The sequence below is a fragment of the Aquarana catesbeiana genome, linkage group LG03, assembly GCF_042186555.1.
Source record: "Aquarana catesbeiana isolate 2022-GZ linkage group LG03, ASM4218655v1, whole genome shotgun sequence".
NCBI lineage: Eukaryota > Metazoa > Chordata > Amphibia > Anura > Ranidae > Aquarana > Aquarana catesbeiana.
This window is the reverse complement of record NC_133326.1, coordinates 227,394,999-227,418,934: the sequence shown is the minus strand read 5'-3', so window position 1 is coordinate 227,418,934 and position 23,936 is coordinate 227,394,999. Positions and strand designations below refer to the sequence as shown.

At 41.1% G+C, this 23,936-nt stretch overlaps 1 protein-coding gene across 1 annotated transcript in view; it reads left to right on the top strand.

Annotated features, from left to right (window-relative positions):
- CFTR (CF transmembrane conductance regulator) overlaps nt 1-23,936 on the top strand; it is a 239,940-nt gene that overhangs the window by 155,353 nt on the left and 60,651 nt on the right. Inside the window, exons 12-19 of the mRNA XM_073619828.1 lie at nt 5,200-5,294; nt 8,702-8,788; nt 9,766-10,498; nt 12,761-12,889; nt 17,123-17,160; nt 17,428-17,675; nt 19,301-19,380; nt 22,841-22,991. Coding sequence (XP_073475929.1) covers nt 5,200-5,294; nt 8,702-8,788; nt 9,766-10,498; nt 12,761-12,889; nt 17,123-17,160; nt 17,428-17,675; nt 19,301-19,380; nt 22,841-22,991 — 1,561 coding nt within the window. The remainder of the gene's footprint in view (nt 1-5,199; nt 5,295-8,701; nt 8,789-9,765; nt 10,499-12,760; nt 12,890-17,122; nt 17,161-17,427; nt 17,676-19,300; nt 19,381-22,840; nt 22,992-23,936) is intronic.

Genomic DNA, 23,936 nt, shown 5'->3' with positions numbered 1-23,936 from the left:
ATGGTCTGTGACAGATGGTCTGTGACAGATGGGCCGTGAAAGATGGGCCGTGACAGATGGGCCGTGACAGATGGGCCATGACAGATGGGCTATCAGATCCAGATGGTACCGATGGCGGTACCGATGGCAGTACTGATGGCGGTACTGATGGAGGTGCTCATGGTGGCCTGTGTGACAGATGGGCTGTGACAGATCCAGGTGGGCTGTGACAGGTTCTCTTTATTGGGGGGGGGGCGTGTTGTGCAGACAGTAAATGTAGTAAAATGTTTCACTCACAGATCTCAGATCTCTCCTTCTCTCTCCTCACATGATCGGAATGGACGAGGGACACGCGCCATCTCCGATTGGCACACTGCGTGCCCCCCATGACATGCCTTAAGCGCGCATCCGATTTGTTTTGACATGCGACTGGCTGTGATTGGAAACCCTGACCAGGGATGTGCTGTGTCAGAGGGACAAGCGTCATCCCCGAGCGCCGTGGTGCGTGCCCCCATTCACGCAATAGCAGTGCATCCTGGCTGACATCATATGACGTCCGGTAAGGATATTCAAACCACTTTGCCGTCGTCATTTTGAAATAGGGCGGGCGGCAAGTGGTTAATAAACCTCCTTTTGATTGAAAAGCCTATGTCCTGCAATCTAGCTGGTTCCCCAAACTTTACACTGTATATTTGAGGGCACCAGGCGATCTCTAGAGATACCCCACTGACTGCCCAGTCTCAAGGGCAGAAGCAATTATCCAAAATCGACTTTCCCAGTTACACTCTATTGCTTTCCTAAAAAAAGGCTCTATACAAGGGTGCGCAAAAACACTCATGTTAGACTGAAAAATTGATTTTTAGTTCAGTTTCGGAACAACCCCTAAATAAAACAAACCTTTCTTTTTGCACCACTGACCACAGTGTACATTCACTCCCATATCTGAGTTATGGGATTTTGCTGACTGCCTGGCTTCATGCATGCAATGTACGAACCTGAGGTACAGTAGGAGGTCTAGCAATTTAGTTCTCACATTATTCAATGTACTATATAAATTCTTATCAGTAAACTTTTTCAAAGTCTTATATGGTCACATTAGTCATTTGATGTGAGTGTTAATGAGTGTCATTTTTATTTGTTGAAAATGTGCTCATGTGTTTACTCAGGCATGGTAGGATCATGAATCAAATCAGATGTCACCGTGGGGACTTGTTTTCTGACAAAAAGACAGGAACTTTGCCCATAACCCCCGTGAGGGAGAAGGGCAAGATGACCTTTATGTTCCACAGAACAATAGTCAAAGGCCTGGGTATTTTAAACCATGAAGTGCGTGGCATCTGGCACTTTCCTGTGTTGTGAAACCAAGCTCATAGGAGACATGCTGTAATGTTCACCTGCTTAGCTAACAAAGCATCATACCCAGCTTCTATTGTTTTACATGTCAGGTTTATCTTGGTTTGTACAGGGGAAATCATTTATAAAAAGTTTCTCTCTTTAAGTGTATGTGCAAGCAAAATAATAAAAATGCAGTATACAGTATATCTTCAATACATGCCCATTTCTCTTTATTTAATTATTTAAAAGCCCTGCAAGCATAGAAATATACATTTCTTTTAGTGGAGTAGGGATGGGTCCGATTTTTCATCATCTCAGGTTTAGGTGACAGTAGTCCCTAGGACAGAAAGCTTGGGCATATCTCTCTTAAACTAAGGATATGCTTTAACTATTATGCATAATGATATTACACTTAAAGTGTTACTAAACCCACAACAGTAAAATCAGTCTGTATTTGCAATAAAGCATGCTTGTTATACTCACTGTGGAACCTAAGGGGTTAATCCTCTGCATTATATAAAATGCTGTTTGATCCTGTATTTTCTGATCCTCCTCTTCTTCCACTGTTCCCAACCCATCTCCTGATAGAACAGAGGCTAGGGGACAAGCTGCACATGCTCAGTTAGGTGTATATTGCTAAAGAGTATTTTTTTTCTTGGGAGAGTGCATGTGATCAGCACAGATCCAATCAGCACTGTCCAAACAGAGGGTCAGGGATCCTGCAGCCTCATAGGACAATCAGGGGATAGTGAAAACTCCTCCTACAAGCTTTAACCGTACACTGATTCCATTACCAAGACTGCTCTAACCATTGATGTATTGATGTAGCGCTGTGCCCGGCTGCAGTTCTTCTCCTCTCTTTCTCTTCTCACAGGATGTTCGTGCAGCAGTTTGAGCCATTGGCTCCTGCTGCTGTCAGTCAAATCCTGTGAGAAGAGGGGGGGGGGGCTTGGGTGAGCCGCATTGTGTATGTTGGCTTGGGATCAAGCACATCTGCCCTCATAGCAAGTGCCTTGCTATGGCGGCAAGCAGAAAAGAGGAGGAGCAGACAGCGCTGGCAAGGGACCTCAGAAGATGAGGTTCAGGGCCAATCTGTGCAATACTATTGCAAGTAAGTATACCATAGAGCAAGTAAGTATAACATGTTTATTATTTTAGTAAAAATAAATGTTGCAATTAGAACCGCTTTATGTCTAGGGGTGCATAATACAGGCTCTATCACTTTCGTTAAACCCTACGCTGTCCAGCTCCAATATTCTCGTCGTCTGCTTGAAGTTATGAATCATAGGTGGAGCCTTGGCATCATCACATATAATAAAGGGACATTAACCTTGAATGGTATGTTGAGAGGGCTGAAGAGAGGCCGGAAGGTGGACACAACTTACAGAGCAGGCTGCGAGTGACCAGTCACAGTGCTCGAGGGATCCCACTGAAGCCAAGAGTAAAGTAAGCTTTTCTTCCCTTCTGTGCACACCTGGACATATTGAGGACATATTGAGAACATATGGGGGGGGGGGGGGGGGGTGCTGCAAGGGTGAACTTTCTAATTTTGGTTGACGGAGTCAGGCCGAAAATTGTCACCTGAACAGTGCCTGCATGCAGTCAGCTGCAAGCACTGTTCCGGTGTTCTGACAGCTGGCGTTAGCTATACAGTAGTCCGACAGGGGCATTTTGTCCATCTATTTGTGTGGATGTACACATGTATTAACCACTTGCCCACTGGGCACCTAAACCCCCTTCCTAACCAGACCAATTTTCAGCTTTAGTGCTCTCACATTTTGAATGACAATTACTCAGTCATGCAACACTGTACCCATATAAATGTTTTGTCCTTTTATCACATGAATAGAGCTTTCTTTTGGTGGTATTTAATCACCACTGGGTTTTTTATTTTTTGCGCTATAAATGAAAAACAGACTGACAATTTTGTAAAAAAAATTCATTTTTCTTCATTTTTGGCCAAAATTTATATTGCTACATATCTTTGGTAAAAATAACCTAAATAAGTGTAATTATTTGGTCTTTGTGAAAGTTATAGAGTCTACAAGCTATGGTGCCAATCATTTAAATTGATCGCACCTGATGTACCAATGGCCTATCTCAATCCCTGAGACACTAACAAGCCAGGAAAGTACAAATACCCCCCAAATGAACTCTTTTTGGAAAGTAGACATTCCAATGTATTTAGTAAGAGGCATGGTGAGTTTTTTGAAGTTGTAATTTTTTCCCACAATTCTTTGCAAAATTAAGATTTTTTTATATTTTATCACAAAATTGTCATATTTACACGTTATTTCTCAAACACATCATCACATGCATACTTGCAACTACACCCCGAAATACATTCTGCTACTTCTGAGTATGGTGATACTACATGTGTGAGACTTTTACACAGCCTGGCCACATACAGAGGCCCAACATGCAAGGAGCACCATCAGGTGTTCTAGGGACATAATTTACAAATTTCATGTCTTGACTTATGCCCTGTACATACAGTCGGATTTTCCGATGGAAAAAGTGCGATCGGATTGTGTTGTCAGAAATTCCGATCGTGTGTGGGCTCCATCAGACTTTTTCCGTCGGAATTTCCGACACGCAACAAAGTTTGAGAGCGGGATATAACATTTTCCGACAACAAAATCTGATTGTTTAAATGCCGATCGTGTGTACACAAATCCGATGCACAAAGTGCCACGCATGCTCAGAATAAATTAAGAGACAAAAGCTATTGGCTACTGCCCCGTTTATAGTCCCAGTGTGCGTGTTTTACCGTGTTCAGAACGATTGGATTTTCCGACAACTTTGTGTTACCATGTGTATGCAAGACCAGGGATGAGCTTCAAGTTCGAGTCAAACTCATGTTCGACTCGAACATCGGCTGTTCGCCAGTTCGCCAAACAGCGAACAATTTGGGGTATTCACGGCAAATTCGAAAGCCACGGAACACCCTTTAAAAGTCTATGGGAGAAATCAATCAATATTTAAATGCTTGTTCTTTCCGTCTTCTTTCTTCTATCTTCTCTCTTCCGTGATGTCAGAGGGGGCGGGATCACCCATTATGTAACGGGTGACCCCGCCCCCTCTGACACCACGGAGAAAGCCACAGGGAAGTCCCCGTCAAGTCCCTGTGCGTCAGAGGGGGGCAGGGTCACCGGGTGGCCCCTCCCTCCGTTATTTAAGAACTGTCAGAAGACGAGAAGCGTCACACAGCAGGAGCCTCCCATCATGGATGCAGAGCGGCCGGAGAACGAAAAAGGGAAGAAGAAGCCACAGAGGAAGATGCCGGACAAGAACACCGGAGCAAGAAGCAGAGGATCGGAGGAAGAACCAGAGGAAGATGAAGATGCAGGAAGAAACTGAAGGAAGATAGAAGAAAGAAGATAGAAGAAGATGGAAAGAAGAAGCATTTAAATAAAGGAATTGTCAAAAACTGTCTCTTGGTATATTTAACATTTTTGACACTTTTTTTGTGAAATGGTAGGGGTACTTTTGTACCCCCTTACCATTTCACACAGGGGGGGCGGGATCTGGGGGTCCCCTTATTAAAGGGGGCTTCCAGATTCCGATAAGCCCCCCGCCCGCAGACCACCACAACCACTGGGCAAGGGTCAGGATCTTGTTCAGAGAGCAGAAGAGGGACCTGAGAAGAGGAGAATCTGGGCTGCTTTGTGCAAAACCACTGCACAGAGCAGGTAAGTATGACATATTTGTTAATTTTAGAAAAAAAAAAAACTAGACTTTACAATCACTTTAAGCTTTGACATAAATCATGGAAGTTGATTGGTTTCTATGCAGAGCTGCACCAGATTTTTCACTCTCCAGTTTTAGTAAACTAACCCCAAAGTGTATGTTTTCACCATTGCTGCATGTTTGTTCATTTTACAGGACATTGAAAAGTTTACAGAGAAAGACAATACTATTCTAGGGGAAGGAGGGATCACCCTGAGCGGAGGACAGCGGGCACGAATCTCTCTAGCAAGGTACAACTTTTTTATTTCAAGAGTCTCCCACAGCATATCTAATAACATCATTACCTTGCTGTACTCCTTGAATAAATGTCACATTGTAAATCCAGTTTAGGTATTAAATGACTTCCTGCAGTGTTGATAATCCCCCTGCGTACATAATTTCTAATATCAGACAGCAGTCATTTAAAAAGGTTGTTTTGATGTTATAGTGCATGCTTGTAATACAGAATTGTTTTAGAGAATAGAATTAAACAAAAAATTGTTGTTTTAGAAGGATTTGATTTAAAGAAATGGCCCGTGAAACAGCAGAACATTTAGGACAGGTTTATAAGTCGGATAACAGGATTAACTTTTAGCCTTTACAGTTATGTGGAACTGTCACATAAACAAGGAGGAAAAAGTACACACACATAGTTCTCATATACCAGGGAAAAATTAGCAGTAGACATCAGAGTGTGTTTATTTCATGATGGTAAAATTAGCAGTAGTAATCAGAGGGCTGTCTTTTTATCATGAACATGAATGACTAAATAGAGGGTGCATTGCTATGGACATGAGAGGTAGCTTAAAAATATGCTCATATCCTACTATGCTCCTGTGCCCAGATCATGCACATCAAAGTACTTAAAAATTCTTAACAAGCAGCAAAAACACTTTAAACCATTTATGACTGCTAGATACATATATGCGGTGACAGGATGGGTGAGCTTATTGCCCAGCTGTGGCATATATGTGTCATTGTGTAGTACCGGGGAGCACTCCATCAGTGCCCGCAGAACAGTGACAGAGCTACAACCTAATGATGATCAGGAGCTGGTAGAATGAGCTCTTGATAATGTGTGTCCAGCGATCACAGTGCAGAAAGATTGTGAGCCCCTCCTTCTGGCCTCGGGCATTATAGTCCATTTGAAGCACCTGCTCAGGCCAACGTAAAGGGGTTAAAACATATCCTTATTCATCTCTGTATCACAACACAGGCGTGGCAGATCTTGGCAGGCTGCCAGCCCTCTAATGTAAACAGTGATCAGGTGTTTGTAAGGTGTTGGAAACCACTAAGGCCCAAGTCACACTGATGCGACATGCGCTCCGACTTTGAGAGCACATTTCGCATGACATGTAAACATCAATGTTTCCCAATGAAAGCCATCTTATTTGATTTCAGCCCATAGAATTAAATGGAATTCACATCCAAGTCGGATCCTCATCTTAATTGATGTGATTTGGATCCGACATTACAGAAAGATTACACAGGCATTCCCTGAAGTTGCTTCTAAATCGTGTGGAAGCTGCGTCAAATTCGCATCGAAGTCGCTCCAAAGTCGCCTGGCAAGGTCACGTGATTTTCATGTCAGAGCAGTGGGAACCCTGCCTAAATGACTAAGGCAAGTCATACGCAGTTCGAATCAACTTGGTACATTCACCCTGCCCATACACGGTTCAAATCTTGACTGGTTCCTGCTGAACTGGCCGAGATTCGAACCATGTATGGGCATGTATGAATGTACCAAGTTGATCGATCCATCAACTTGATTAATGACGGGTTTTAACTGCGATTATCGCTAGCGGCTGCTATAGTCACTAGCAATAATCACTGTCTTCTCGCAGCGGGAACTGTTTCCCTTGCCCCCGCGTCGGGAGAAGGCAATGGCCTGGCACAGGGGATTCCTGCATCAACACTGTCTGTGTTGATGGGAGAATCGAACGAATTTCAATCCGTGGTTGCAGGAAAGAAATTTGCTCCATGTATGGTCAGCCTAAAAGTTTTGTTGTGCTCTTTAAGGATCTTTGAGAATAATTAACTTCACATATAAAGCAGCTAGAGAGGTCATGGATGGTTTTTAAAGCTCTTGTAATGCCGTTAGAAACATGTAAATAGTTTAATGTCCATGGTAGGCCAAATGTGCACTTTATGGGAAATCTGATTATTATTTCCCCCAAGATGGGTCAGCCAGGCTTGTTTGTGTGGGTTTTTTGATGGTCTTATATATAGAGATTGTTGCCAAAGCTGATCAGCTCAGACAATAGTCATCTTATGGTTAGGTGACCTTGTAACCTCCCTTACATGCAGCCATGATTCTAACCAATAAAACATTTCAGGTGAGTGTAAAATCTTAAGGGAGCGGTGTCCCACGTGGTGTGGTGAAGGGATGAAGATTCTGAGGAATTAATTATAATTTCAATCTTTTTCAACACTTCCCGATGCACTGTTGGTTATTTTGTTACAGCTAATTACTCTACAGAGACTTTTTTATACTTTTTTATTCTTGTTTATAATGAGGGCATTGTGCTGGTTTTATATATTATGTGTTTAAAATGAATATCTTTCTGGGATTGATACAAGAGTTTAACACGTCTAATGCCTATATCTCCTTAGGGTGTGTAGACGTATTTTTTACTTAATGATTCACTTAATAGCAGCAACTGAAGGGTCTGTGACCTGTTTTTTTTTAACAGATTTAGGAGCGCTGATGGAAAGTGGATGTTTGCTGTTTAGTTATTATTTACTTTTACTGTTTTGAATAAAACATTCATAACTGCAGGAAAGTGGACAATTTTGTGGTTTGAAGGTAGAGAAAATACAGAACATTTTATTGATTGAAAAGGGAAGGGGGTACATGACATTTCTCAATGGCAGTAGCAGGTTTACATCATATCATTACCACAGAAGATTTTCTCTTCCACTGTAAAGGCCTGGCAGTAGGACTTAAGAATATTTTTCACAAGTGTATACTGTCAAGTGTTAGAAATCATTTTTAAAACATTTGAAGTTGATGTGAAATGGAATGAATAACAGGTTTTAAGGGATTGGCGTAGCTCATGGGAAGAAGGAGAGGACCATAACATTCATTACCAAAACTGTGTAATATAAGGACCAACCTAAGCAATTAATTCAGTTAGAATGAAATCTGGCAGGCCCTTGCACTACGTGGTTGATGGTAGATCTAAAGGAGATGATAAAATCTATAGTGTATGGTCAGCCTTGAAATAGGGAACTAATAAAGGGGGCCAAAAAGGAAGGTGGGAAGGGGGGGGGGGGGTAGCAATAAATATGAGAAAAAAATGAGAAAAGGGAAGGTAAATGATTGAATAAATATAAAAATTAAATCTATAGGAAGAGAAAGAGAAGAAAAAAGGAAGGGGAGAGTAAGATATGAAACTGAACTTTTGACAGTCAAAATGATAAGGGCAGTAAGAACAAAGTGATGGAAAAGTGTACTAAAGCTTGCACTTGCCATTCCACAAAGGTCAGGAATTCTGTAAAGTTTCTGACATTAGGCGCTTTATATATTATTTTAATGAAAATTATATGGCATGTTGCCCACAGATGTCCCTGGTATACCCCTGTTTTATGTTAGTGCAAATAGGGTACAGTCCTGGTAATTGTTCTACCTATCAATTTCTATTTCTGATTTATTTAGAGCTGTGTACAAAGATGCTGACCTCTACCTACTGGATTCTCCATTTAGTTACCTTGATTTGTTTACAGAGAAAGAGATATTTGAAAGGTATGTAACCAAATCATTCACTGCTATTTGTATACATAAACTCATATACTAAAATGAACCAAAACAGAGCACCATTATTGCAGAGAAATAAAAAGGCAAAATATTTTTGAACACTTAGGTTCATCTGCTCTATTGTTTTTTGCTAATCCCTTAGGGACAGACAGTCACCGAAGTGCAAGAAGTGTCAATGTACTACGAGAGCGCTCATCGGCGCCCTCGCAGTTCATTGAGAACTACAAGCTATCTGCCATGGTCGCAGATAGGACGAATAATTCATTAATTCACAGATCACTGTGAATAAATAACATGGCTGTGCGGGTGGAGTCCCCACCCTGTTTTTAAATTGTGACAGCAGGTGTTGTGAGAGGATGCCCCTGCCCACTGTCACAATGGCGGATCAGTGGGATGAAGCGGGGCTACTGCATTAGTAACATGTTACACCCTAAATACATGTATGTAAATATTCTAAGCATCTTAAATCTATAATCTGTGAAACAGAATAATCTAAACTTATTTAATGTGTATTAGATCATCAGTCTTTTTATGGCTTATTCACACTATATGCAGTGACAGACGTTTACAGCATTGTAAAACATTTGTCACCACAGGGACACACAGGAGACAATTGTGTGTCCCATTCACACTTCAACCGAGCCCAGCGCAGCGTGCAGCGGTAAAATGTAAACATGCTGTATTTTATCACAGCAAACTGTGCCAAATCGCACTGCAATGTAAGGCAGTGCAGAGCATAGCATTGCAGTGAATGAAGTGTATGTTTTGTAAGTTTATACAAAAAAAAAAAAAACAACAAAAGAAAAAAGATATATATATATATATATATATATATATATATATATATATATATATATATATATATATCATTTATATCATATATATCATTTTCCTTTTGACATGCATATTTTCTCTAAGATATGATTTCTTATATGATGATTACTGTATAGTTTTTTTTTTCCTAGTTGTATTTGCAAGCTAATGGCCAACAAGACCAGGATTCTAGTTACCTCAAAACTGGAACAGCTGAAAAAAGCTGACAAAGTACTCATTCTGCATGAAGGTACCTCTTATTTTTATGGAACATTTGCAGAGCTTCAAGAGCAACGTCCAGACTTCAGCTCCCAGCTTATGGGATTTGATGCCTTTGATAACTTCAGTGCAGAACGAAGAAATTCCATATTAACAGAGACATTGAGACGACTCTCCATTGACAGTGAACCCATAGTTGCTAGAAATGAAGCCCGAAATAAGTCCTTTAAACAGGCAGCAGAAATTATTGAGAAGAGGAAAAATTCCATAATAAATTCTCGGAAGTCAAGTAGAAAGTTTTCAATCATGCAGAAAGCTCAGCCACAAATGGGAGGGATTCAAGAAGAGGCCCCTGCAGAACCAGAAGAAAGAAGACTTTCCTTAGTTCCCGATTCAGAACAAGGGGAAGCCATCCTACCACGGAGTAACATTCTTAATGCGGGCCCAACTTTTCACGGTCGAAGGAGGCAGTCTGTGTTGAACCTAATGACTGGTACATCAGTTTCACAAAGTCAAATTGCTTTTGCAAGAGGGAGTGCTTCCATTAGAAAAATGTCAATGGCTCCCCAATCTGTAATAACACGAGAATTAGATATTTACAGCAGACGTGCCTCTCAAGAGAGTATCATGGAAATCAGTGAAGAAATTAATGAAGAAGATTTAAAGGTATAAATATGATTTGCGGATTTCTTAAGTTGTCAAGTTGTCTTATTTTAAAATATTTTTTTACTATGTCCTTGCCGGAGATGCCATGCTGGAAAAGTCTGATCAAAATACACTTAAGGAAAACATTTCCACAATTAAGCTGATCAGGTTTATCATGTTATTTATTAAGACATAGCAATAATCTGCCAAATACCAACCTGGCTGATTAGTTCTTTAATATCAAAAACCATGAAAGTATTGTCTGGGCCCCAGAGTATCAAATTACCTTTTGTACAATGTAAACATGCCCCCATAAAGAGATGGCTTCCAAGCCTGTACATTAAATTGTAGGAATAAAAAAAGGAAATTAATTGTGCACCCAGTCTTTTTTACATATAAACCTCCAGTAAATCTAAAAGCAAAACTTTTTCTTTCCGTTTTGGACAGATAGGAGGGATTGGAACACCTGTCAGTTTTTATTGCTGTCTGTGCCCCTTTTTGGGAGATTCGCCCTCTCTATTTGTCCAGTTTATCATTATCACTGAAAGTAAAAGAAAATCCCTAACACAAACAAAACTTAACAAAAAACAAATTTAACAAAAATCTCCTCAATGGGACACAGATGGCAAAAAAACCCTGCACATGCTCTATCCAAAATAATTTAGCTCTATTTTATTTAAACCCCCATAAAATGATGTGGATTGACACCGACAGATCACACCTTCAGCATACTACTCATAATCTTAAAGCAGGCCACAGGCAACACATTTTCCTAGGTGCCTGGTTTTGATCAGATAATACGTATAATGGATAATACATCATGGAAAAAATAGGTAACATATCAAGATCTAAATACATTTGCAGACTAACATCCTTCTTCAACAATAAGTCAGCTTTTGCTGCACTGATTCTTCTTAGGTCCTCTCTCCTCCCCCCAGCATTTTTTAATATAACAGACCTAAAATGCAACCTGGTGATCTTCACTGTGTAACCTGTACTGTATTCCCAGCACATGAGTGGACTGAGCTCTATTTACTTTAGTGGGAAAGACAATCATACGCCTGTCAAGCTATGGCTTTCCATTAAACTGTACGGAGATTGGGGCATGCATACGTTGGGGGGATGTGGAGCAGGAGTAATGCCACGTACACATGATCGTGATTTTGGTCGGAAAAAGATATGATGGCTTTTCCGATGGGATTCCTCTCAAGCTTGCCTTGCATACACACGGTCACACAAAAGTTCGCTTAACTTTCAACCGTCAAGAACGTACAACACTACGACGAGCCGAGAAAATGAAGTTCAATCCTTCCGAGCATGTGTCGAATTGTTTCCGAGCATGCGTAGGAATTTTGCGCGCCGGAATTGCTACAGACGATCGCGTTTTTGGATAGGAACTTTTTCCGACTGAAAAATTGAGAACATGCTCTCTATCTTTTGCTGGCTGGAATTCGGCCAGCAAAAGTCCGATGGAGCATACACACGGTCGCATTTTCCGACCAAAAGCTCTCATCGGTCTTTTGCCGGCCGAATTTCCGATCGTGTGTACGCAGCATAAGAAGACTATGAAAATTTATTGCAGATGGATGATTGCACAGCCATGAAAGCCATTGAACTGCATTTTTGTATGTTATATTACAAAATGCTGGGGAATGGAGCCCTAATAAATATATATACTCATTTGTAAATGGTAAATTAAACTGATATTATTATGTATAAGAGGTTATTATACAGAAAGATCATTTATTAAAATTCAATTTATAACATAGTATATTTTAGATATGATGCCTCAAAGTAAACAAAAGTCAGTGCCCAGTCTACCATTCTCTAAGGAATATGATCAGTTGGGTTGGAAAACCATGTCTGTTCATCGTTGTTCTCCTGCAGATAAGCTGGTAGTAGATCAAACATCTCTCAGGTACTTCTTCCTGGCTCCTTCTCTTTCTACAAGCTTGGGCAGCAGGAGTGAACATGAAAATAAAATTTAAAAAAATTAATTATCCTATGCCTTGCTAGGCTGAGATTTGTGGAAATACTTTTATTTTGCTGTTGCAAGACAAAAAGATAAAATCAACACCACAAATTTGGTTTAACAATTCAGTCTATATTTAATATTGTAGATGAGCAGGCCTCCTTTGTGAACCCCCCAAAAAAATTGTCAAACCGCAGACTACTTAATATATATAACTACTTAATATAGAACCCTCAATCTTTTCATGAACTTACATTTAGTTAGAATTACATGCATGCAGCTAACAGTGCCATGTTTCCTGCTTTTTAAAGGAGTGTTTCCTGGATGACACGGACAGCGCATCACCAACTACCACCTGGAGCACTTATTTCAGATATGTCACCACTCACAAGAGCTTAATCATTGTTCTTGTTCTTGTCCTGGTTATTTTCTTGGCAGAGGTATTCATTTGAAAATATATAAACTACCACTAGGCATTTTATTTTAACTTGTATGGTTTATTTAAGGAGTTCCCCTGTTGTGCTAAAAATGGCTGAGCAGCTCACAGCAGCTTCTAAGTGCCCCCAGGAATTGAACTGCCTTTTAATAAATGGCATGCAGCTGATCAGCATTCCATGGCACACAAGCAAAAGGCTTTCCTGTTTCCTTCATGGAAGTGGTACTCACTAGCTGAGATAAACCAGGGGTAGGAATATACCACTGTGACATTTTGCTGTCATCTGCTCTATGCAAAATATTTTTGATAGTTCTCTCCCAATACAAAAAATGTCCATAGTTTTTTTATAAAAGAGTAGCAGCCATTAACTGGTGGGAAAACTACTTCCTTTGGTGTAACAGTGAACCAAACAAAATTGTATCATGTGTGATCATGCATAAATAAAATGTATGTAAACTATAGCAATACACTTTCCATTTTTTCTCTTTTTTGGTCTGTTAAATAGAGCATTGAAAGCATTTTGTTGTTTCTGTTTGATAGTTGCTAAAAGTTTTTGTGAACTGCTGTTTTATCTCAATTAGTGTTAACAGCCCTGCCCAGTTCACTTCTGTAAACTACAGAACACCTTCTCTCTATGTACTGTAGTGGGGGTGAGGAGAGGGGGAGGTGTTCTGCAGACCTAACATACTTTCTTTCTTAGGGTGACAATGCTGTGGGCTTGATTTACTAAAACAGGAAAGTGCAAAATTTGGTGCATCTCTGCATAGAAACCAATCAGTTTCCAGGTTTTTTGTCAAAGCTTAAAAGAGAAGTATGGGTACTTACCTAGGTGGATGCAGCATCAGAACTCTACACCAAGAACTGAGCCACGAAACATCACCGATGGCTTGGATCTCACTCCTTCCCGAGCGGAGAGCTGCTGACTGTCAGTCAGCATCTCTCCTGCTCTGTTCCTCCATGCTCACTGAAGCGCTGAGCTGTGGAGGGGCAGGGAGCAGCCGTCTCAGCATCTCAGCGGCTCGCTGAGACTGCCGTCAGTCAAGGCAACTGGCGGATCCAGACTTCTGAAGTCGGGATGACGTGGTGCCTCGAGTGACTGCAGTGACGTCAACGGAGAGCGGACTTCAGACCGCTCTCTGCTAAAAACGGGTCACAGGAGTGCAAAACAAATTGTGACCCATAGGAGAAGACCAGCCTAAAAAGCTCGGGCTGGACTTCTCCTTTAATTGAACAAGCTGAAGTTAGAAGCTGATTGGCTACCATGCACAGCTACACCAGATTTTGCACTCTCCAGCCCGTACACACAATCCTAAAATCTGATGAAAAAAACAATAGAAATACACTACAACACATGACATCACTTCCGATTTTTTATTCTGACGTATGAGAATTTTCGTAACTTTAGTAACCTCTCCATTCTCGATATGTGAATAGCATGCAAAAAAAACGGACGATCTGTCGTCCGATTTTTGGGTCGCGTGTATGGGCCATTATTTTTTAAATCAACTCCTGTGTCTTCATAAATACAATACAGTAACTAAACAGTGTCACCCTAGGACCAGAATACTGGCAGAACAACCAGGTGAAAATAAAGAAAAAAAAATGAATGCAGCCACCTCATCTAAAGGCTGGTAAGCTGCAATAAATTACATTTTTTTTTCTTGGCCTTAGATACTCTAAACCATGGGACTGTGTTGTACCATAGGTAGCCATTTGCTCATACGTTAACAAGTGATTGCTACTCTTTTGCAATTATTGCAGGTGATTTAAGAAATGTGTTTGAACTCCCAAATTGCACCCAGGTACTTTAGGCATACAGTTCTACACAGAATATTTCATTGTTTCAAATATCCCGTATTCTTTAAAGTTTAACTCATCCATCTCTCAGATAAAACAATAGCATGACTGGGGTGGATGCAGCCATCTTTGAACTTTTACAATAGTGGGAAAAGCAAATACTGGCTAAATACAATCTTGGTATGCTTTGTGCATTTCTTCCAGATTTGTGTAGTAGTCCAATGTAAAACTTTGCCTCTGTATGGGAGCTTCCTGTATTAAGACCAATCAGTGCTGCTCTTTCTCCTTGTGCAGTGTGCCTGGTCTTGTATCTGTCACCCTGTACTTTACTGCAGGCAGTCAATAATGGATGGACCTGCTGGGCTCTTACCAAATCTATGCAGTCCACACAGGCTTTATGCAGCACAGTGATAATGTCATCACTACTTTTATGTGATAATAATGGATTTTCACAGGAGTTGGGTACACACAAAGTGGACTTATATTCTTTGTGGCTATTGAGAACAATATTTAAATGAAAGTTCTTGTGTCCAGGGTTCAGCTTTAATGAGACATAGGAATAAATGTAAAGGAAACACCGGCCTCTCTTCCTCTAATACATATTGCAAAGCACAGGCTCAGTTGCACGCTGGCTACACTAGCTGCATGAACTCCTTAGCTCCCCTGTCACTCTGTTAGGTAACTGAGAAGAAGGGAAGTGAGTGCATAGGGGCAAGGGGGCAGGCATATCATTTTATTTTCTTCACTCCCAGTGGCAGAATAGAGTGGTATGAAATTGAAGTGAAGGTTCTTTATTAAATTCCGTATGGTACTGATTGTGTCTCTGTGGACATATTTTTGGTTGTGTCTGTATGATACTGATTATACACAATCTTGATAGGCATTACTGACTAATGGCACTATCTGCTATAACCAAAAGACCCCCAAAAGTGAACACCCTTTTTAATATAAAGTAGCAAATACCGGTAACTCAAACCAAAAATGTTAAAGCTGAACTCCAGTTATAATCTTTATTGCATTCTTACCTTGGTCTAGCTTGGACCAATGTGGGTATACATATCTCCTATCTGAGGGGCCGCTGGGGAAGCTGACAACTACTGTTGTAATTGGTGCTACTGCAGTGATAGCCATGAATTTCCAGGTTCTGTGCCGACCAGCTTCCCCTGTGCACACTGACCACAGGGGATACCATTCACTGAACGTTCTGCGGAGAGGAGGGGCAGTGACATCACAATCTCCATCTTGTTCAATCAGAGAACCCTGAAAAAAACACAAGATGAATGGTGGCAAAACGAAAGCCTAGTACATACGAGTCGAATGTCAGGCGGCATTGGCCGGTTCAATAGAAACCAGCCAACATTCGGCCTGTGTAATACGGCCAACATTTGGCCTGTGTATTCCGTTTGGTCAGCTTCTGTTGAAGGGGCATGACAGAAAATGGTCTGCTGACCAGCTCCCGTTCAGAACTCTCAAGGCATAATAACACAGCAGGGTGAGATCGCTGTACTAATGTCTGATAACTAGTACAGCAGCTCCTCTAGAGCTGTCAGTTTTTTCCAGTTACCCCTGCTGGGTTGAACAGAAAAACAAACTAGTAGTGTGTACTAGGCTTAAGAGAGTGACTCCCTGTGGTGAGTGTGCAGAGGGGAAGCCACACAGGACCTGAAAGATCATTGTTATTGCTAAAGTAGCACTATCTACTACGGTGAATGTCAGCTTCTCCAGTAGCTCCTCAGGTATAAGCTGCTGGCGCAATGTAAGAATGCAATAAAGATCATAACTGGAGTTTAGCTTTAAAAACACTGAGGAATTCCATTATAAAGTAATAAAGATAATAAGAGTAAATCATACATGGGCAGGTAGAACCCTTTCAAGGTAATTCGAATTCCCTCAAAAGAGTAGCAAGTCCAGATATGATTAATGTTTTAACAATAACTTAGTAAGTACACATACTAATTTTTTGTATACACTATCTCAAAAGGTATTTTCGTAATCAAAAATTCTGTACTGATTGTGTCTCTATGGACATGTTCCTGGTTGTTCCAATGCTAAATCCTCAGTATTTGTGTTATATCTTTATGTTTATGTCAATGCATTTGCTCTGTGTGTGTGTAGGGGAAAGGGGCACAAGAAAGCTGGCCTAAGATAGTTTTGTAGATGCTTCTAGGTAGATTGATCTCAGTGTAGCGTTGCTCGCTATAATTGGTATTCTTCTCCCAAGATAATGCCAGCACCAATGAAGTCTGCATTTGCCATACACTCACGCTCATACATACACAGCTGGTGCAGTTGTGAATGTCTGTGCAGCTGCTGTTCTATGGAATGACTGTTTGGCATTAGTGTCTTCCATATACCATCTTGAGTTTTTTTTGCCATTTTTGGTGTTAAACCTACACATTCTACAGGAGGGAAAATTAAAATATGCTGTCTTTCCTTTTAGGTAGCTGCTTCACTGGTTGGTCTAATGCTTATCAAGGAGTAAGTATGTTGTTATGAAGATGAAGTTCTGAATGCCACTAGAGTCTGAAGGTAGATGTTTTTTGTGTATTTAGAGTCATAACGACGGCATGAGTCCAGGCCCAAAATGAGAAAGTATCTTAACTGGAAGGTTTTACTTTGTGTATGGCGCTTCAAATAATTTTATTACGTAACCCATGGACAGAAGACCTATGCTAATATTTTTATGTTTTGTATAAAGTGATGTTTTATTCATGTGTATATCTCTCCTGTGTTTTTTTTATACAGAAGTAATTTACAAAACAATTCAACCACTAATCGGAATGACTCAAATGCACCAGTCATCGTGACCTCTACCAGTTCTTACTATGTATTTTATATCTATGTTGGCGTGGCTGACTCCCTTTTAGCTATGGGAATCTTTCGTGGGTTGCCTCTTGTGCATAGTCTCATATCTGTCTCTAAGGTCTTACACCAGAAAATGCTTCATGCGGTCCTTCACGCTCCAATGTCTACATTCAATACAATGAGAGCTGGTATGTTTCTAGGTTGCCAAAGCATGGGTGAAAAACCTGCTATATAATAGGCACTGCTTATGACTCTATGGTTCTTTCTTTTTTCTTTTCCTCTCTTGGCATGCAATCTGTCCTATGACCTATTGGAATTGCGCTTTATCCTTTATTTGTTGTTGAGAAGCCTTGTAACCATCCAGGTATTTATTGTTTCCTATATTGTGCACTATTCATTATGTTGTCCAGTGAATTATTGCATGTATTACCAGGACAATTAATCAGTTAATTTGGCTTACAGTGACTGTCACAAGTGAGGCAATATTATAGTGTTACAGCGGGCAATTTAAAATATTAGGCAATTACAGTATATATTCAAAATCAGTTACATTTACATATTTTTTAACAACTTCCTTAGAATAGTAAGCTACCTCTATTTTATGGGCTTAGTCCTACTAAATGGAAATATATTGGTAGTGTTTATGACATAGACAGAAAATGATAAGCTGCTGAGAATATGTCCAGGTCTCCCACAGTAGTACACAGTCCACCAGTCATACTCACAATCTCATGCACATCGACAATATTGGCTGCATCTAGGGGATATCTTTTTAGAATTTAATGCTGAAGAACTTGAATCAATTGTCCTCCAATTGATTCAAGTTCTTCAGCATTAAATTAAAAAAAGATATCCCCTAGATGCAGCCATTATTGTCGATGTGCATGAGATTGTGAGTATGACTGGTGGACTGTGTACTACTGTGGGAGACCTGGACATATTCTCAGCAGCTTATCATTTTCTATCTATGTCATAAACACTACCAAGATATTTCCATTTAGTAGGACCAAGCCCATAAATTAGAGGTAGCTTACTTAGTAGAAAATGCTTACAGAGGCAGGCATACACTACAGTCTCAAATCAGGTCTTACTCAAAATATCCCAGGAGCTCTCTGCCACCTAGCATCCACAGGTAGCTCCTCAGTGAGGGAGACAAAATATCCTTTTTCGGACCAGAACTTTAGGACAGTGCCCTGCAGCAAAAATCCATAAGCAAACTTCTCCCAGCCCCCAGCTCAGCTCCTGCTGGGGCTCAGATTGAAATTTCTTGTCTCAGTAGCTATCTCCCACGTGCAGCAGCCCCAGAGGAACTGGAACCCACCCTGGAGAGGATAGAACACTTTGGAAAGGCCTCCCCATCCACCTTCTGGATGTCTTCTTTCAGGGATTGGCTGGGGCATGATAAATATTTATACTGGTCATTTGACTCTCCCTGTCCTGTATTCTGGAAGCTTCTCCCAGAGGCAGGTGGGAGAAATCAAACACCCAGCTAGGAAACACTGACCAGACAAAAGTAATCGATCACTGCTGCACTGACTGCAGTGAGGCCAAAAACTAGATTTAGCCTAGCAGCCTAACTAAAAAAGGGAGCTACACAGGTAATAGAAAGGGAATTGTTTAATCACACATTATACTCATAATTTTTTTAACAAGTCACTTTTCATTTATGAAACTTAAGTTTTGGGGGTTTATGTGGCTTGATTGTTTTGCACCTCTTGTAAGGCTACCATACGGTAACATTTTTTGCTCTTATCACAGCTCTCTTTGAATTGCAATGTAGCTTTTAGTTACAGAGCTTTGTGTTATATTGCAGGGCGAATCTTAAACAGATTTTCAAAAGATACTGCTATACTTGATGATCTTCTTCCACTGACTGTTTTTGACTTCATACAGGTGAGCCTATTCCTAAAAAATTTGGTTTAGCAGATTTTGGAAAAATAGAAAATTGTAGTTATGGATGAACTTTTCATGTCTTTTTTAAAATTAGGCTATGTCTTCCCATAGCTAATGATTGCTTCAGCAAAAATCAGTGGGACAGTCTGCCAAACTTGTGAATCATCTCCCAGAGATAGACTTACTGTTATGATGATGATGATTATTATTGGTATTACCATAAAGTAAAGGTCTGGCTTTGTTAGGGAAAAACAATCCTCTCCAGGTCAAATGTATACATTGGAAAAGTTTTGGCAAATTTCTTTGCACATTTTTACTTGCTTCTGTTTTGTAAATGATGCAGGTCATATGCCCTTTTTGACTCTGACTGCTAAGTGAGAGAATGCTTTTGTGCCAGTTAGTCTCAAGGTTGTACTAAAAAAAGCTGCAGCCTTAGTACTCTGTTGCTGTTGCTTAGACTAAAGATAGTGTGCCAATGTCGAAACTTCTGTTGTAGGAGATAAGTGCAATTTAACCTCAAGCTCTGTGCTGACTTCTGTGAAAACAGTGAGCCAATCACAGATAGCATGTTTGGGAAGTCCTGTACACATAACACTGTTGCGTTGGTTGCTGCATATTGAAATTGATTATTACAAGACAATAAAGTTTGGACAGAGTATACATCTCAGTTTCACAGATCAGGGTATATAGCTCAGCCTCACAGATTAGGGTATATAGCTCAGCATTACAGATCAGGGTATATAGCTCAGCATTACAGATCAGGGTACATAGCTCAGCATTACAGATCAGGGTATACAGCTCAGCCTCACAGATCAGGGTATATAGCTCAGCATTAAAGATCAGGGTATACAGCTCAGCCTCACAGATCAGGATATATAGCTCAGCCTCACATATCAGGGTATACAGCTCAGCATTACAGATCAGGGTATATAGCTCAGCCTCACAGATCAGGGTATATAGCTCAGCCTCACAGATCAGGGTATATAGCTCAGCATTACATATCAGGGTATATAGCTCAGCATTACAGATCAGGGCATACAGCTCAGCCTCACAGATCGGGGTATATAGCTCAGCCTCACAGATCAGGGTATATAGCTTAGCATTACAGATAGGATATGCAGCTCAGCATTACAGATCAAGGTATACAGCTCAACCTCACAGATCAGGGTATATAGCAAAGTATTACAGATCAGGGTATATAGCTCAGCCTCACAGATCATGGTATATAGCTCAGCCTCACAGATAATGGTATATAGCTCAGCATTACAGATCAGGGTATATAGCTCAGCATTACAGATCAGCGTATATAGCTCAGCCTCACAGATCAGGGTACACAGCTCAGCCTCACAGATAAGGGTATATAGCTCAGCATTACAGATCATGGTATACAGCTCAGCATTACAAATTAGAGTATACAGCTCAGCCTCACAGATCAGGGTATATAACTCAGCCTCACAGATCAGAGTATATAACTCAGCATTACAGATCAGGGTATATAGCTCAGCATTACAGATCAGGGTATATAGCTCAGCATTGCATATCAGGGTATATAGCTCAATCTTACAGATCAGGGTATACAGCTCAGCCTCACAGATCATGGTATACAGCTCAGCCTCAGATCAGGGTGTATATAACTCAGCATTACAGATTAGGATATACAGCTCAGCATTACAGATCAAGGTATACAGCTCTGCCTCACAGATCAGGGTATATAGCTCAGCCTCACAGATAATGGTATATAGCTCAGCATTACAGATCAGGTTATATAGCTCAGCATTACAGATCAGGGTATATAGCTCAGCCTCACAGATCAGGGTATACAGCTCATCCTCACAGATAAGGGTATATAGCTCAGCATTACAGATCAGGGTATACAGCTCAGCATTACAGATCAGGGTATAAAGCTCAGCCTCACAGATCAGGGTATATAGCTCAGCCTCACAGATCAGGGTATATAGCTCAGCATTACAGATCAGAGTATATAGCTCAGCCTCACAGATCAGGGTATACAGCTCAGCATTACAGATCAGGGTATATAGCTCAGCCTCACAGATCAGGGTATACAGCTCAGCATTACAGATCAGGGTATATAGCTCAGCCTCACAGATCAGGGTATATAGCTCAGCATTACAGATCAGGGTATATAGCTCAGCCTCACAGATCAGGGTATATAGCTCAGCCTCACAGATCAGGGTATACAGCTCAGCATTACAGATAAGGGTATATATCCACAGTCAGCCCTGGGCATGCACAAATCTGGGAATCTATCTACAGTCAGCTCTGGCCATCTACAGTCAGCACAAGGCATCCACAGTCAGCTGGCATGCTCCTTGGTGGGGGATGAATTGTACTTTAACTTGGCACTTGCCTGCTGCCAGGGTCCCTTTCATAGCCTGGTTGGTGAATCCAAGCAGCTTCCTTCTGCTAATCCCCTGGTATGGCTTATCTTGCTGAAAGATCTATGTTCAGTGCAGTGGCGGCTGACAACCCCCTCCCGCCTGCAGCGCGTGACTGACCACTCCCCCCCGCCCAGCCCGCAGCGTGCGACCGAGAAAGCCCCACTGCCCATCGGTTAGCCAGCAGTAAGGCACCCACCCGATCTAGGGCTGGGGCTGTGGTCTCCTCTCCTCCTCTCCTTGGGTGCGGGCAGCGGCTCCAGTCTCAGCTCCTCTAGCGTCTCCTCTCTGTTCTCCAAAGCACTAGGCATACAATAGGATTGCCTGACGCTTTGGTTAATTGGGAAACAGGTCTCACGGCCTGCCTCCTGATTGGCAGGGAGGAACGTTAGTGTGAAAATAGCGAACATTCATTCTAACCATTCTTGAACTATTTTTGCAGTGTGGCAGGATGCAATTATCGTGCTGAAACAGCCACTGGCATCTGGAAATACTGTTTCCATGAAGGGGTGTACTTGGTCACAAGCAATATTTAGGTAGGTGGTACATGTCAAGTACTATCCACATGAATGGCAGGGCCCAAGGTTTTCCAGCAGAACATTACCCAAAGCATCACACTGCCTCCGCCGGCTGGCCTTCTTCCCATACTGCATTCTGGTGCCATATGATGTAAAAAAAAATTTGATTCTTCAGACCAGGTCACCTTCTTCAATTGCTCTGTGGTTCAGTTCTGATGCTCATGTGCCCATTGTAGATGCTTTTGGCTGTGGACATGGGTCAACTTGAGCACAGTGACCAGTCTGTGGCTACTCAGCAGCCCCATAAACTGGCATTGCAGTTTATGCAATGCCAATTTTTTTCTGCTTTCAACACATCAACTTTAGGGACAACATGTTTACTTGTTGCCTAATATATCCCACCTGCTTTCAGATGCCATTGTAACTAGATAATCAATGTTATTCACTTAACCTGCCAGTGTTCATAAAGTTATGGCTGATCGTTGTATGTCTATACAGTATGTATGTCCCAATTTGCATCTCATGTAACTTTCTTTGTGTTTCTAGTTGGTCCTTATTGTGATTGGGGCAATAACAGTGGTTTCTTTACTGGAACCTTATATCTTCTTGGCTACCATACCTGTGATCATTGCATTTGTCATACTTAGATCCTATTTTCTTCACACCTCCCAGCAACTGAAACAGTTAGAATCTGAAGGTAAGGGCAATATAGATACATTATCTGAAATGCAAATATTACCTTCCCACTGTCATAATATTATCTAGTCCTTTGGAGCATTCATTTTTACTTCCATAGATTTATTATACATATTGATTTAGTTTGATCACGGAATGTGAGGAGGAGGACAGTTTAATGCTGATGTCAACACCAAAGGATTCTCTGAGCAATTGTTCAGAGAGGTTCACACCCAAAATTCTTCTGCGTTCACAGGCTTCACATATCAGGTGTAAACTGTGCCAGCTCTGACTATTCAAGTTGTGTAGAGGCCTGTAATCTATTGCTGTTGTGCATTATAAACATCATAGGCAGTCTTTGGAAGCAGTCACTGAAATGTAACACAAATTATGTACCTAACACATAAATGTGCCCTGTATTATTACCCTCTGTTAATGGGTGTTAGCCTGCATTTAAGAAGTGACATCCCCTGTATCTGAAACAGTTTGGTTATGAATCAAGCTGAGAGATCATTGACTTCTGTCCTCATCAAAATTGACAGCACATACTGGTTGAAATGTGTTTACAAATCGAATGTGTTCGTGCAGTGTCTGGGAAGCACTGAATGTATACAATCAGTGTGTGTTCTGGTGGCTCTGATAGGGCTGGCCATACATGCATCTTTTTTTTTGTTTAATCAGTCTAAAAAAAACTGAACGGATTCCCCAATCCACACAAGCGAGGTGGATGTAGGAATCCTCCCCATTGTGTTATTATATTCTACCAGCGGGGACTCCTCTGCTGTCTGTAGGCAGGTGCAGTCTACTTTCTCCACTGCAGGTAGTGCTCTTCCACAGTGGCACTGCAGTTGGAGAGGAAGTATGGAGGAACATGGCTTCATGCTGGCGCCCCATGTGACTCTAGTGGCCATCTTAGGTCAGGTAGAGCCTTTTAAAGGCCCTGGCTACCAGGTTTAGCATGCATTTT